This window comes from Gavialis gangeticus, unplaced genomic scaffold (assembly GCF_001723915.1).
Source record: "Gavialis gangeticus isolate Ggan-Ray unplaced genomic scaffold, GavGan_comp1, whole genome shotgun sequence".
In the NCBI taxonomy this organism is placed as follows: domain Eukaryota; kingdom Metazoa; phylum Chordata; order Crocodylia; family Gavialidae; genus Gavialis; species Gavialis gangeticus.
The window spans coordinates 30129918-30142875 of NW_017729034.1; the positions used below are offsets into that span (position 1 = coordinate 30129918).

The 12958-nt window shown below is 48.1% G+C and overlaps 1 protein-coding gene across 1 annotated transcript in view; it reads left to right on the forward strand.

The window, feature by feature from the left end:
• The first annotated feature begins 11444 nt into the window (after positions 1-11444).
• NFKBIE (NFKB inhibitor epsilon) overlaps positions 11445-12958 on the forward strand; it is a 26841-nt gene continuing 25327 nt past the window's right edge. The window contains exons 1-2 of the mRNA XM_019526703.1: positions 11445-11502; positions 12596-12663. Coding sequence (XP_019382248.1) covers positions 11445-11502; positions 12596-12663 — 126 coding nt within the window. The remainder of the gene's footprint in view (positions 11503-12595; positions 12664-12958) is intronic.

The window sequence follows — 12958 nt, forward strand, 5'->3', positions numbered from 1 at the left end:
CCCATGTGACCCCATTAACTATACTGGGGTTACTCCCAGTTTATATTAATGTATCTGAGAGGAAGGTCCAGACCCTGCTTCATGCAGGCAAGACTTAACATAGTCACCATCATTCAAGCAACTGAATCCCCTCTGGTAACTTACTGATGTTTTCAAGAGCAGACACTTGGCTGCAATGGTTTAGTCAGGGATGATCCTGCCTTGAGCAGGGGCCTGAACTCCCACTGCTAGATGACTTCATGATGTCCCTTCCAGCCCTACTTTCCTATGTACCTATGATGCTATGAACACTTGCTTGTCAGGCTAAAGAAGTCTCATCAAACTGAACTGATAGGTTGCCTTACGTAGGTGTGAGGTTGACCCCACCTTATAGGGTTAGGAGAAACGGTCGCTATATATGTCAGGCCCTTGATCTCAGAAAAGAGAAAACCCAGGGGTACAATGGGTGGTTTCACATCAGGAGTGAGGTGCATCAGCAGAGCTGGGTGTAAGTAGCCTGGAGCTGGGATAGCAGGGACTGCAGGACAGGAGTGGGGGGGCCTGGCAGAACTCCATGTGCAGGGATCTTGTACATCTCCTGCCTGCACTTTACACTAACACTAAGATACTCCATCGGGATTCGACTTGCTAGTCTCGTGGTTGGGTCTGAAACCTGTTGGGATGCCCTGCCTCCCAGTGGTTCATCCTCCTACAAACATGAATTCAGGGAGCAGAGAAAAGTGAATGAACCTGAGATAAGGATAAATCAATCCCTCCTAACCAGTACCAAGTCAGTTCTGACTGCCAGGATCTAGTGGTGCATACAGGGTGAACAACTGCATCCTCCAAGGTAGCAATGAGCAAAGGCAAGCTAGATTTTGTCACCTACTTTCCAGCAGTGGAGGTGAGTCCATGAGATCTGCTGAGCCCTCTGTTCTCATTTTGCCACCTTGGAGCTCCCCCTGCTGGATAAATTCTGAGCCTCAGGAATCCTGTCAGCTGCTACACAGAGGGCATGTCTACACAGTCGTTTACTGCGGAGCTGCCTAATTAGCTCCGCAGTAAAGTCTCTGTGTCTACATGTGCAGCCCTACTAGGCCACAGTAAACTAATGGACTCCTCCATAGGTTAGTCCTTGTAAATACAAGTACTATCCTAAGGCAAGGTTCTTCCAGCCCCTAACAACTATGAAACTATGAAACTGCACAGCATTGCATGTGTAGACACTGATGGGGCTGGCTGAGGCACAAGGGTGCTTCAGTGTGGTGGCTGTCTGCCAGCTAGCCACATATTGCAGCACCCTCATGCCACAGCCAGCCCCTCTGCAACACGTTGAGCTGGGTCAGAGCAGACCCAGGCTGGCAAGCTGACCCCCCAGGTCCCCTGCCAGCCAGGGCTGCTGCAAACCAGCTCAAGGTGCTGCAGTCCCAAGCATACATTTAAACGGTGCACCCAGGAGCAATAAATTCCTGCACAATATGCACCAGAGCTTATTGCTTCGCATTAATTGCGCATGTGGACTTGCCCAGAGATAGTTAGCTATGTTAGTCTGAATTCAGGCAAGAGAATAGAGCAAGGTGGCATTAGAGACTAAGTGCTCAGAGAGCCATGAGCTTTTTGTCAGCACCCACCCACTAGCATCTGATGAATTTTGTTGCTGCTGACAAAAGCACATGCCTCAGTAAACCAATTTGTCTCCAAGTTGCCACCCTGCCCTGCCAGCTACTCTACAGTAACTGCCCAGGTGCACACACTCCCCCTAGTCTAAATGGCTTACCCCATTTCCACTGAATAAGTAAAATAATTGTCCATATGTGGAGTTACATAGTGTAGAATAGTTATTGCACAATAGCCATTTCAGGATACTTCCCTGGTAGACACGCCCTCCATTTCTTACTCTTGTGCTGTGTCCTACACTACAATGCTGAGGCTGCAGTTGCAGGAGGAAAAGATTTGTAAGACACCCACTTACTTGGACTCTTCACTGCCCCTGGTATCAATGGGGAATTACCCTGTTCCAGCTAAAGGTGTCACTCTGATGTGAGAGAATAATCCAGTCCATTGTTTTCAGGGGATTTTTCTTACATTCGTGGAAAAATTCTTAGATTAAATGGGAGTTCATTTCTTACAACTACTGCATCTGGGGATAAACAGGACCAGACATGGACTTTCAAGAAGGAATGAGTGAGTACAGGGCCTTGGATGCACAACTAGGAACTGCCTTGTTCACCGTGGTATATTCAAGATGGTGTGTCTTTGCTAAGAAAGGTAGGGAGTATGACCTTTCATTGTAATAACCTACCATCTTAATTTTTCCTCCCCAAACACAGATTCATTTGATCTCCCACTAGAGTGTTGAAGCAACATAACTCCATAGGTGCTTCTTGTACGAAGTAGTACTATAATTACAGCTACCACTAGAGGACAGTCAGGATTCTTTCTGGGCCAAGGTTTCCAAAGAGCTCAGGGTCAGACTTTCAAGTGCACAGCATTCAGATTTTTCAAAGGGTTCAGCGTTTGCTTTGCACCCACGTTGCTCTTTTGCAAATCTGGCCCTGACTGTGCTGCCATGCTCTTTAGCATCTATGTTGCCATATTACTCTTGGGACTTAGCTGGCTTTCTGGTGACATTTCTGGGACACCTTGTTTCCAGTTCAACCACAAACCCTGTGGGAATAGCTTCTGTGGGTGCATCTCCACATGCAGGGGTGTGCATCTGCCGCAGCACAAATAGCAGTGGTATATCTTTGTGCCACTGCTTCATGCCTTGGGGCACGCTCCTGCACGCACACTCCGGTGTATGCCAAATTGTCCCAGTTGGGGTAAGGGAGGCTGAGGCCAGCACCCATGCTGGCCCCAGCAGCTGTATCAGGGGTCCTGAGGTCTTCCCTGGGGCAGCAGCAATGCCTATCTGGCCGCAGAGAGCCTGTCTGGCAGCCAGAGTATGGCTCTGAACAGCCAGGCTTTGTTTCTGGTGGTGCATGCTGCTGCCACATATGCTGCACCACTTTATTTGCAGTTGTTTGTTTGTTTGTTTTCGTTTTTTTCACCGGGATCTCCCCATGTCAGATTTTGGCACCATGCTGCAAATTAGCTTGGTAAATGGTTGTATGTGCACTGTGTGCAGTTTGTGGCACCTCAAAGAGCTCTGAGGCACTGAAAACCACACATGCACGCTCGTCTGAATGCACCCTCAATCCCATTCATAACGTGGTACATCAGAGGTAGTTTCCTCAAGTTCTGAGCTAGAGCCACACTCTTGTGGACTGAGGCAGGAGAGGGAGGACTGCACTCCCTAGGGAGCACAACAGCTCTGCACTTGAGTGGAAACATCTGCTGTCATGTAGGCCACGTGCTGGCCCTGTGCTTGGTGGTGGATGCTACTCTGTGGATGAAATAACACGAACAGCAGCTACAGGGGTGGCTGAAATCAGGGAAAATCCTACATTTTAAAAGGGGCATGGCTACCAACACAATGTTTTCCCATCTCCCCACTGAGACTGCATTTGGGGCATGGTGGTGGTACTGCTCAATCCAAGCCATTTGCATTCCTCTCCACTTCCAGGGAGCTGTGCATCTTCAATATGCACTTTCCTGGCACCCCAGCTCTCACCACAATCCAACTTTGCCCACAGAATAGGAAGACCATCCTCCTTCCCTGGCTCTAATTCCAATCTAAGGGCAGATTAGCCATGTCGGGTCCCCTCCCAGAGTCAGAACTTGATTGGAGTGACCACTTCTTTTCCTTTCAGACTTCTCTCAGGCCAATCTAGTGATGCCTGAAGGTGCAGGTTGAGTAGATCTGGTGAGTGAGGGCCTCTGTTTCTTCTGCCTATCATACACAAGCTGGGTATAAAAAGCCTTGTTCCATACTATGCCCACTACTCCTGCCCTCAGACCTTCAGTCCCCATAGTTTTTTCTCTTGAGAGTCCTTGGGTCAGGTAGTGCCAATGACATGGACATCTACTCTTTGGCATCTCAAGTAAGAAGCAGCAAAACTCTCTCCCACACAAGACGGAAAGTTCCATATTCCATTTCCAGCCCTCAGGGCCAGTTAATCCCCCATGAAACTGAACAGTTTACTCCTGTGTCACTGTTAACCAGATTGGAGCAGGGATGGACTGAGCCAGGACCCATGAATCCAGGCTGGACGGCACCTACAGAGAAACATTTGGATCCAAGAACACAGAGGGTCATGGCTACAACCTGGGTTCCACTGGAGGAGCTAGGGAGCTAGAGACAGCAAAGGAAGGACAGGGAGCCCAGGGCCCAGAGTAACCTTTCACTGCCTGGAATTCCTTTGCCAGGACCAGATCTGGCCCCAGCCTGTTGGGTGATGGAATCTCCTCTCTGAGTCAGGCGGATGAGCTGAGTTTCTAGCAAGTCCCTGGCAAAATGTCCTCTTAGGAAACTTCCACTCCCAAGGAAGAACAGTGCTGTCCAGCTCTGGTACCTGGAAGGTGGAGCAGTAATGTGTATTGACACTGGCCTCTACTGGCTGTAGAGGGAATTCTCTTTTCTGTGACTTCCTTGACTATTATTCCTTGGTGATTATTAAAATTCTAATATTGCATTTTTAAGCAGGGGCCTGACAGCATTTTATAGTTCACAGTTAGGGCTTTTACTTTTAAATGTATAAAACCAGATCAGAATAGAAATGTTTTCCTGCTGTTATTTTTAAATTTTCTCTACAAATATTGATTGTCCCTGGTTTAAAACTTCTGCTGAAAAGTTGGAACCCCAGAAACATTTCCTGGGGATTTGGAAATCCAGCTGATTAAAAGGAGAAAATGAAACTGACCCACAGACTGACTGCAGGGCAAGAAGCAACAGGGGTGAGCAAAACTGACTTCTATCTCTGTTTTCATCCAGACTGGAGGTAGAAATGTACCCACAGCATATGTCTACATGTGTGCATTTACTGCGCAGTAACCAAAATTCCTGCGTAGCGTGGGCACGCATCTACATGTGCACACCTGCACTGTGCAGTAAATATCGTGACTTATGCTGACTTGAGCATGACCTACATCATACAGATATCAAATTTATGCCTGATTACTTATTGAGCAGTAACACACATGTAGGTGCCTTACTGTGCCTTACTTTAGTCCCAAGTCAGTCCACATACAGTGTTAATGCACTTTAATGCCTGCACATGTAGATGCTGGCCTAGTCTCACTGCACAGTAACTTACTGAGCAGTACATTTAAGTCAGCATAAATGCGTGTGTAGACACATCCATGGTGTATATTTTAGATCTCAGGGGCTTGATTGTGACAGTGCCCCTAGGAGCAAGCCGTAAAGGTTAGAAAAGGGAATTGGATCAAGGTGCAGTTGAAAAGGGCACCTGGCCTCCATAGGCAGATGCAGGATTTTGAAAAAGGGGGTGCAGATGGTGTTGTGCATTATCACATATAACACAACACATTTTTCCCAGTTAAAAATAAACTAGAAGCTTTACTAATAAGCCAGGGCTATATATATCATTCATTTTAAGATTGAAGCAAAAACAACAACAAAACACAACAAAATAGGCAACAAATATTCAGAAGATGTTGTTTCTTTAGTCCTGTAGTCATTAGAATGAAATGAACCTCTCTTTTTCAGACTCATAAAAGACTATCTAGCTTTCTTGAGCATCTCGACAGTGCATCCAGTGCTTCACTTAAAGTTATTTCTACATCTGAGTTAATGTTCACCTGGATTAACATTTCCACACATGAGCTAATGTTTTAAGCTAGTTAAAAACAGTCTGTAGGGCTGTGAAATAGGAGCTACGTTATTAGGAACATCTAACAGACAGCAGAATTGCAGAGGAAAAGCTAGCTTGATTAGTGGAATATGAAGAACATCCAAAGAGTATTAAAAAGGAAGGTCATTAATACCCGTGGAATGAAGAGTTTAGAAGGGACCAGGAAGAGTATAATGAGCCATAAAGTCTATTGACTCCCTCACTGCTGCCTGAATAGAAATGCTGCTCCAATGCCAAGCAGTTGGCTTTAAACTTCGGGTGGAGCAGGAGTCAAAGGTAGGTGCAACTGCACCAGTGGACCCTCATCCTGAATCTGCCCCTTCTGGGCTCTATACCTAACTCAGCCACTGAGGTGCATTGTGACTTTGTAATATTCACTCTCTGTACTTCAATTTCTCCACCTTTAATTACAATATTCCAGTGACCAGTAATGTTCCCTTGCTTTTTTGGTGCCCTCCATTCAAGGATTTCAAAGCATTTTGCACACAAGGATGACATGAAACTCACAGCTCCCTTGGGAAATAAACAAGTAACATTAGCATCATGGTGCAGCAAGACTAACTTGGGCAAAAAACAGAAGGGATGTGATTACCTGAGTCAGAAGCAAAGCCAGAAGGAAACCCAGATGTCTCAGCTCCCAGTCCTTTACTGCAAGCAATAATCTATGCTCCTTCCCAACGCTCTTTTAACACCAGAAAATCCCAAAGGGCAGAATAAGAGGTGCCTGCTAGAGAAGCTCCTCTTTTGTCACTCATTTCATGGGATCCTACCACTGCTGCTCCACTAGCACCTGCTGTGCACCATGGTCATACTCTCTCTCATCTGATGATCTCACACACACTGGCAGGGACATCAGAATGAAAGGCAAGGCTAGCCCTAATCTTTCCCCTCACTCCTAGCCAGCCCTGCCCTGGGGCCATGATCCCCGCTGCCCTGGCAGGGTGAACAAGATGGAGCAGAGTAACCGGAGCAGCATTCCACAGCCTCACCCTGGTCACAGGAAATCCCACAGCCAGGGCAGCAGAGCCTGACACCCTGCTGGCTGTGACTGAAGCTAGGTCCAAACAAACAGATACTGTCCTTCCAAGCCTGAGCCAGGCCATCTGAGCCTACTAAGGCCTGACAGTACTGCTAACAGCTGATTGCTCCATCCTAGATTGTAGACTTTTTGGAGCAGGCTATGGTTGTTGAGCACCCAACCCGGTAGGCCCTGTTCCTGAGTGCGGTGACTGTAATAACTATTCACAGCTGGCTGTGGGAAGGGGGCTGCTTAGTTGTATGCCATGAAGGCAACCATGATACATGGAGCTGAATTAGCAGAGGAAGTATGCAATGAATTCACCTATGATGTGAAGAAATGAGCTTCCAGGGAATGGAAGGACTTTTCTGATTCTCTGCCTCATTGGGGTGCAGGTCCTCTGCCAAGTCACACAAGACAGGGAACAATTAGTTGCAGGGGTAGAATCTATTTTATAGATCCCTTACCTGGTAATGGACTGACTCATTTCATGCAGGCTGCCTCAAACCCCCTGCAACATGAAAGGCCCCAATCCTGCTTGCGTGACAGATAGGGACCAGACTGTGCGACTATCAGGACTCACCTTCTTAGACAGGATGGGGAAAGAAAGGGGGTTTACGTCTGGTAGGCCAGTCAACCAGAAACAGAGCCGCAGCAGCAACAATTCAACTGCATTGACAGCCAAAGGCAAATGCTGACAGGTTCTGATGCCACCAGTTCTAGTTAAGCTTGGCCTAAGAGTAGGGAGGTACTACCAGTTACCTCCAAGGTTGGTGGCCCATGAGTTCACTGAGTTGATCATTTTCAGTTTAGGAAACAAGACTCCACTAACTTTGTGGCAGAGAATCTCAGGGGCAAATGAGTTACAGACTTAACTCCCCGCACCTTACGTGAGGGGTTACCTCTGAACACATCTTGAAAGGTAGGAGACAACAAGTGTGCATGCTTTGTACAGAGCTTGTTCACCTGGGCATAATTTTTATGGGTAGGCAGAAATCCTCAGTTTCCAAAACTGTTCATTCAGTGTCACTCATTGGTGCTAAACTCTCTAAGAAATCAGTCCAGGGCAAGGTTCACTGAGCTGGCCTAGAAGCTATACCTTTGATTCCCATTGCGATTATCACTGGGGCACACCTGGGAGCTTAGCTGGATCTCTGTGCCCTTTTCTGCCACTGGGCATGCAACACTGGAAGCATCAGCCCCTGTCAGACAACACTGTGTTCCAGCAGTGCAGTGAAATCAGTTGTGATGGGGCTAGAAATGCACAGCTTGAGGTTACTTAGGAGGTAACTTAGAGGTGACTAGTGCCAGTGTCCCATTTCCCACAAGAAAAACAATTATCATGGAAATTCCTGGGGTGGGTGAAGGTCGCCTTTCTGCCTTTACTAACCGTCTTACAGCCTCCTAGATATGACTCTCCCCCCACCCTCCTGCCCCTGAGCTTCTTGGAAAGATTCACTCATGCCCAGGGAATGGAAGCCACCCACTGGGCTACAGAGATGCTCAGGACACACAATTTATGGGCATCAGGGATGGGTATTCCCTGAAGGACATGTGCCTGTACTACTGACCGCACCTGAAAAAGATTGGGAAGGCTGGTTCCTGCATCACATCAGGGAGGACATGGCATGTTCTCAGAGTTGCCTGTTCTTCCCCTACTGTCAGGTCTTTCCTGAGGGACTTTTCAGCAACTTCTACTGATGTGCTAGTATGGAGGAGCCTGCACAGGACACTGTCTCAGGAGAACCTCAGATCCAGGATTGAGTTAAGAACTTGGCAAGGTTGTATCCTAGATCTGGGACATGAAGATTATTTAATCTTATACCAGAAGGGATGGGGGGGAGTCAGCCACTGGTACTCTAGGGCAGATCCAGACTCTGAAGAAACAGAATATAAAGGAGGGACACTGACATAGTGAGATGAATCACATGAGCAAAAGGAAAACTTGTGACTGAAAGTTACTGATGGTACCACTGGCTTCCAGCGTCTGCCCTCTGCCCTCCACTAATATGTGGTCACTGTTTTCTTGTTTAGCTTGCACACAGCAAGGGCTCTGGGTAAATGCCTGAATGGCTGGTGTGAGCGGCTATGACGCACACTCCTGCCATCTCATAGCAACAGCCACAGCAATGCAAGGGGAAGTTGAGTTTTGCATGCAGTCTGATCTGTGTTGGCTTCCTTAGCACTCATTCCCAAAGGAGTACGGTGCTTCTCAAAACAATGGGCATAGGGACTAAAGACATGCCTGGTGGAATTATCAGCTGTCTCAGGCACACCCTCTTATTGGAAAGATCTGTCTTCAGGCCCTTGAAAAAGGAAAACCTCCAGGAAGAGAAGTGCCTTGAGGGCTTCAAAAGAAAATAACTAGGAGGGACATGGGGTTGCTGGGCAAAAGGAGACAGGGCTGAACCTCCAGAAAACCGTTCCGGTAACAAGATCTACTACTCGACTCTCCCCGTGCTTGCTTGGGACAGTGGAAATGTAACTGGACTTGATCATGGCAAATCTGTTGTACAGATCAATCACGTTTGCAGTGAGGATGATGGCCTAGATTAGATCTGTGAGTTCTCATGTATAGCTAAGCTGAAGCAGGAGAATAAGAGGCAGTGAACATAGCTCCTGTTTGGGCTCAAGGACTCCCACATGTTGTCTTTTCCCAAGCTGTAGGGGGCCAGTGGTAGAGCAGGTGATGTATCCTGCTGACTCAAGTGGTGTGAGTTTCGCTCTGAACTCATGCAAAAGGCTGCTCCCCACTTGGCTTGGCCATGAATGAGTACCTGGTCACTTGGGCTGGGGAATCAAGGGTGATAAGATGTGCTGTCAGCTATACCAATCTTTGTGTGCCATTGGTCCCAGAAGCTGGTGTGCTGTAACCATGCTAGCTCAGTGGGCTGCTAGGGTTGGGGAAACCTTTGATGCTCTTTTATTAGTGAGTCACATGACCTTGGGTGAGTCACTTCACCCCTCTGTGTCATAGCCTCCAACCAATAATGACATAAAGCTGAAGAAGGAGTTGCTGCAGTTCCCCACATTTAAGTTTTCCTGATATCTCCCTCTGTAGGTAAAGCAAAGCTCTTAAATCATGTATTCAGTTTAGTTTTTCTCCACCCACCAGGGTTCAGTCAGTACCTGCGTATATCACAGTCAAGTTACAACTCTGCAGGGCCTGGCAAGATCCTTCTCACTCCCACAGCAAACTTGCCTGATCTTTAAAGAACTGACACTAATAAACAGAGACAAGTGTCAGGTCCTGAACAAATGTAATCCAGGGGAGGAAATGATCACTCAGAAACAACACATAGAGCATTTGTCTGTCACCCACAGCCACACTGGGATACAGTCCTTGTCGCTCGTGCTCACGTGGACATACCCCACCAGAAGCAGGAAAAAGAGCAGCCGAGTTTCTTTTTAAGGTTGCCCGGCGGAGTCTGTGGAGTCCACCAGGTTCCAAGTTGGTTAGGGCTGGTATAAAACACTATGTGGTTCAGTACAAATTACTATCAGTAACACCACACATAATCCTAGAAAGGCAGAGCTGCAAGAGGCCTTCAGAGGTCATCTAGCGAGTCCAACTCCCTGCCTGAGCCAGGATCATTCCTATCCAAACTATCCATTGTCTAACCCAGTGGGTTTTAACCTTTTTAAACTGAAGACACCTCTAATTTGGCTCAAGGCACCCCTCTTAGACTCAAGCCCCCCCCTTGGAAAATGCCAGCTCTTACTTTTAACTCATTTTTGACCACAGAAAAACAACAGAGCCATTCTTTTGTTGCAAAGACCTCAGAAAGACCCAAACCAGTCAAAATGGTTTTAACATTCTGGATTCCTATTTAAAATCTCTGGGTTTATCCTGTGCATCATGTGTGCACACCTGACAGGGCTAACATCACGTGGCATCCCATGGCACCCTTGAAAGGCTGTCAAGGCAGTGCAGGGTGCTGTGGCACCTTGGTTGAGAATTCAGCAGTTCCCAAACTCTGACAGTTGCACATCACCAATTTAAAACAATACAGCCTTAAGTGCCACCAGCAAAGTTTTCAGTCCAACCTTAAGTACCACCAGCAATTTTTGGTCATATAAAGTAATTATAATAAATCTGTTAATGTGTACCACTGACAGGTTGTCTGCACACCACTGGTGGTACCCGTACCACAGATTGGGAACCACCTATTAGCAAAACTAGCTGGCCCACCCCAACACAACCACAAGACATAGCATCCCAACCTGTCACAGGCAGGGGTAGATTAAAAGGCATGCACTTGCACCCCCTTTTTATTCCTGCCCCCCTCCAAAGTTTAAAACCAACTGCCTGGCAGTGGTAGCAGCATTTCTAGTCAGGTGGCACTGAGGGAGTCAATTGGCTTCATGGTTCATGATAATCTACAGATCCCTTCTTAGATGAGATAGGGAAACCCTTCATTCCACCAGTATTAATGACCCCCTCTTCTTTATAACGGTCTTGATGTTCCACCAATCAAGCTATCCTTTGTTCTGCAGTGCTGTTGTCTGCTCACTGATCCTAGGGAGGATGCTCCTATTTCACAGCCCTGCAGATCTTAACTCCTTCCAATGAGGTTCTATTTGTTTTTGCTTCCATCTTCAACTGCATAACACAGGCCTGGACCCTAACCTATCAGTAAAGCTTCTAGTTTCTTTACAACCAGAGCAAAATACGTATTGTGTTATGGGAAATGATGCCTCTCACCACCTGCACCCTACTTTTCAAAATCCTAGATCCACTTATGCTCACAGGTAAAGCTGGGGGATTGTGGTAGGCACCATCCTGCTGCTGCCAGGGGGTGTTAAAATACCTTCCAGAGTTCCAAGGAAGGGGGCCACATCCTCTTCAGGTGCCAGCTAAGGAAGCACCTGGTTAGCTAGCCCCCTCCTGAATGAAACCAGAGCAATATACCTGACCAGGAAGGAGGCTCTGGTGAGGGGGAATCCCTGAGGGCTGCAGAGCCGTTTTCCTGTCCCTGATTTGTTTGTGTGTCTGGGCAGTTTCACTGGGGCATGTCCACTGGCTCCTTGGACTTGTTTGGGGGACAGTGGGTGCTGGCTGGTGTGCACTGCTTTACATCCCCCATTGGTGCACTCATCATGAACCTGTGCCCTCGCTCCCATCCCTGTCTTGTTTTTCATTTGCCCCAAGGAATCTGTTGGTGTGCCCAGTGACCTCCCTTAGCAAGGGAGGCTTATAAATTGCCTTGGTGGGCCTAGGTTCATGTTCTCTGGCTCATCTAACAGGCCCATCTCCGGGCAGTTTCACTGGGCAGTGTCCACTGGCTCCTTGGATGCACTGGGAAGCCAGCAGGTGCTGGCTGGTTGATGTGCTCTGCTTTGCGTCTCCCCTTGGTGCACTCATTATGAACCTGTGCCTTCACTCCCGTCCCTGTTTTGTTTTCCATTTGCCCCAAGGAATCTGTTGGTGTGCCCGGTGGCCTCCTGTAACAAGGGAGGCTCGTTTGCCTTGGCAGGCCTAGGCCCATGTTCCCTGGCTCATCATCAAACAGGCCTGTCTCCACGCCGAGTTTCACTGAGCAGCGTCCACTGGCTCCTTGGACACATTTAAGGGCTAGTGGGTGCTGCCAAGTGTGTTCTGCTCTGTGTCCTGCCTTGGCACCCTCATTTTAAACCTCTGACCCCCCCTTCCCCACCTGTTCTGCCTGTCATGCATCCCAAACAATCACTGATGTGTCCTTAATGACTCCCTTCCCAAGGAGGGGCTTTTCAGCTTTACTTGCTGGGCCTAGACCCACATTCCCTGGCTCATCAAACAGGCCCGTCTGTGGGCAGTGTCACTAGGGTTGCCAACTCTGTTCAAATCTATTCCGGGCGGTTTCAGGCACGCCAACATGCCCACGACACAATGCCAACGACCTGCGGGCTGGCATCCATCAGTTCCGGATTAGGGTGCGTAGGCTTTACGTCAGGGCGGCAAACACGCACTACCAGGACATTTAAAAACCTACATAAATCGGATTCAACATGTAATATTAATTTGAACGAATGCCCTATCGTTTCTCTCCGGGTGACTCTCAGCAGTCTCCTGGAGATTTCTCTCCAACGAATCCCTGCAGACTCCGGGAGTGTTGGCGACCCTCCGTCTCCCAGAGCAGCGTCCACCGGCTCCTCAGAGGCGGCGGGGAGCCAGTCCAGGACCGCGCCGCGCCGCCCCTCCCCTCCCCGGGCGGGCCGAGTGGCGGGG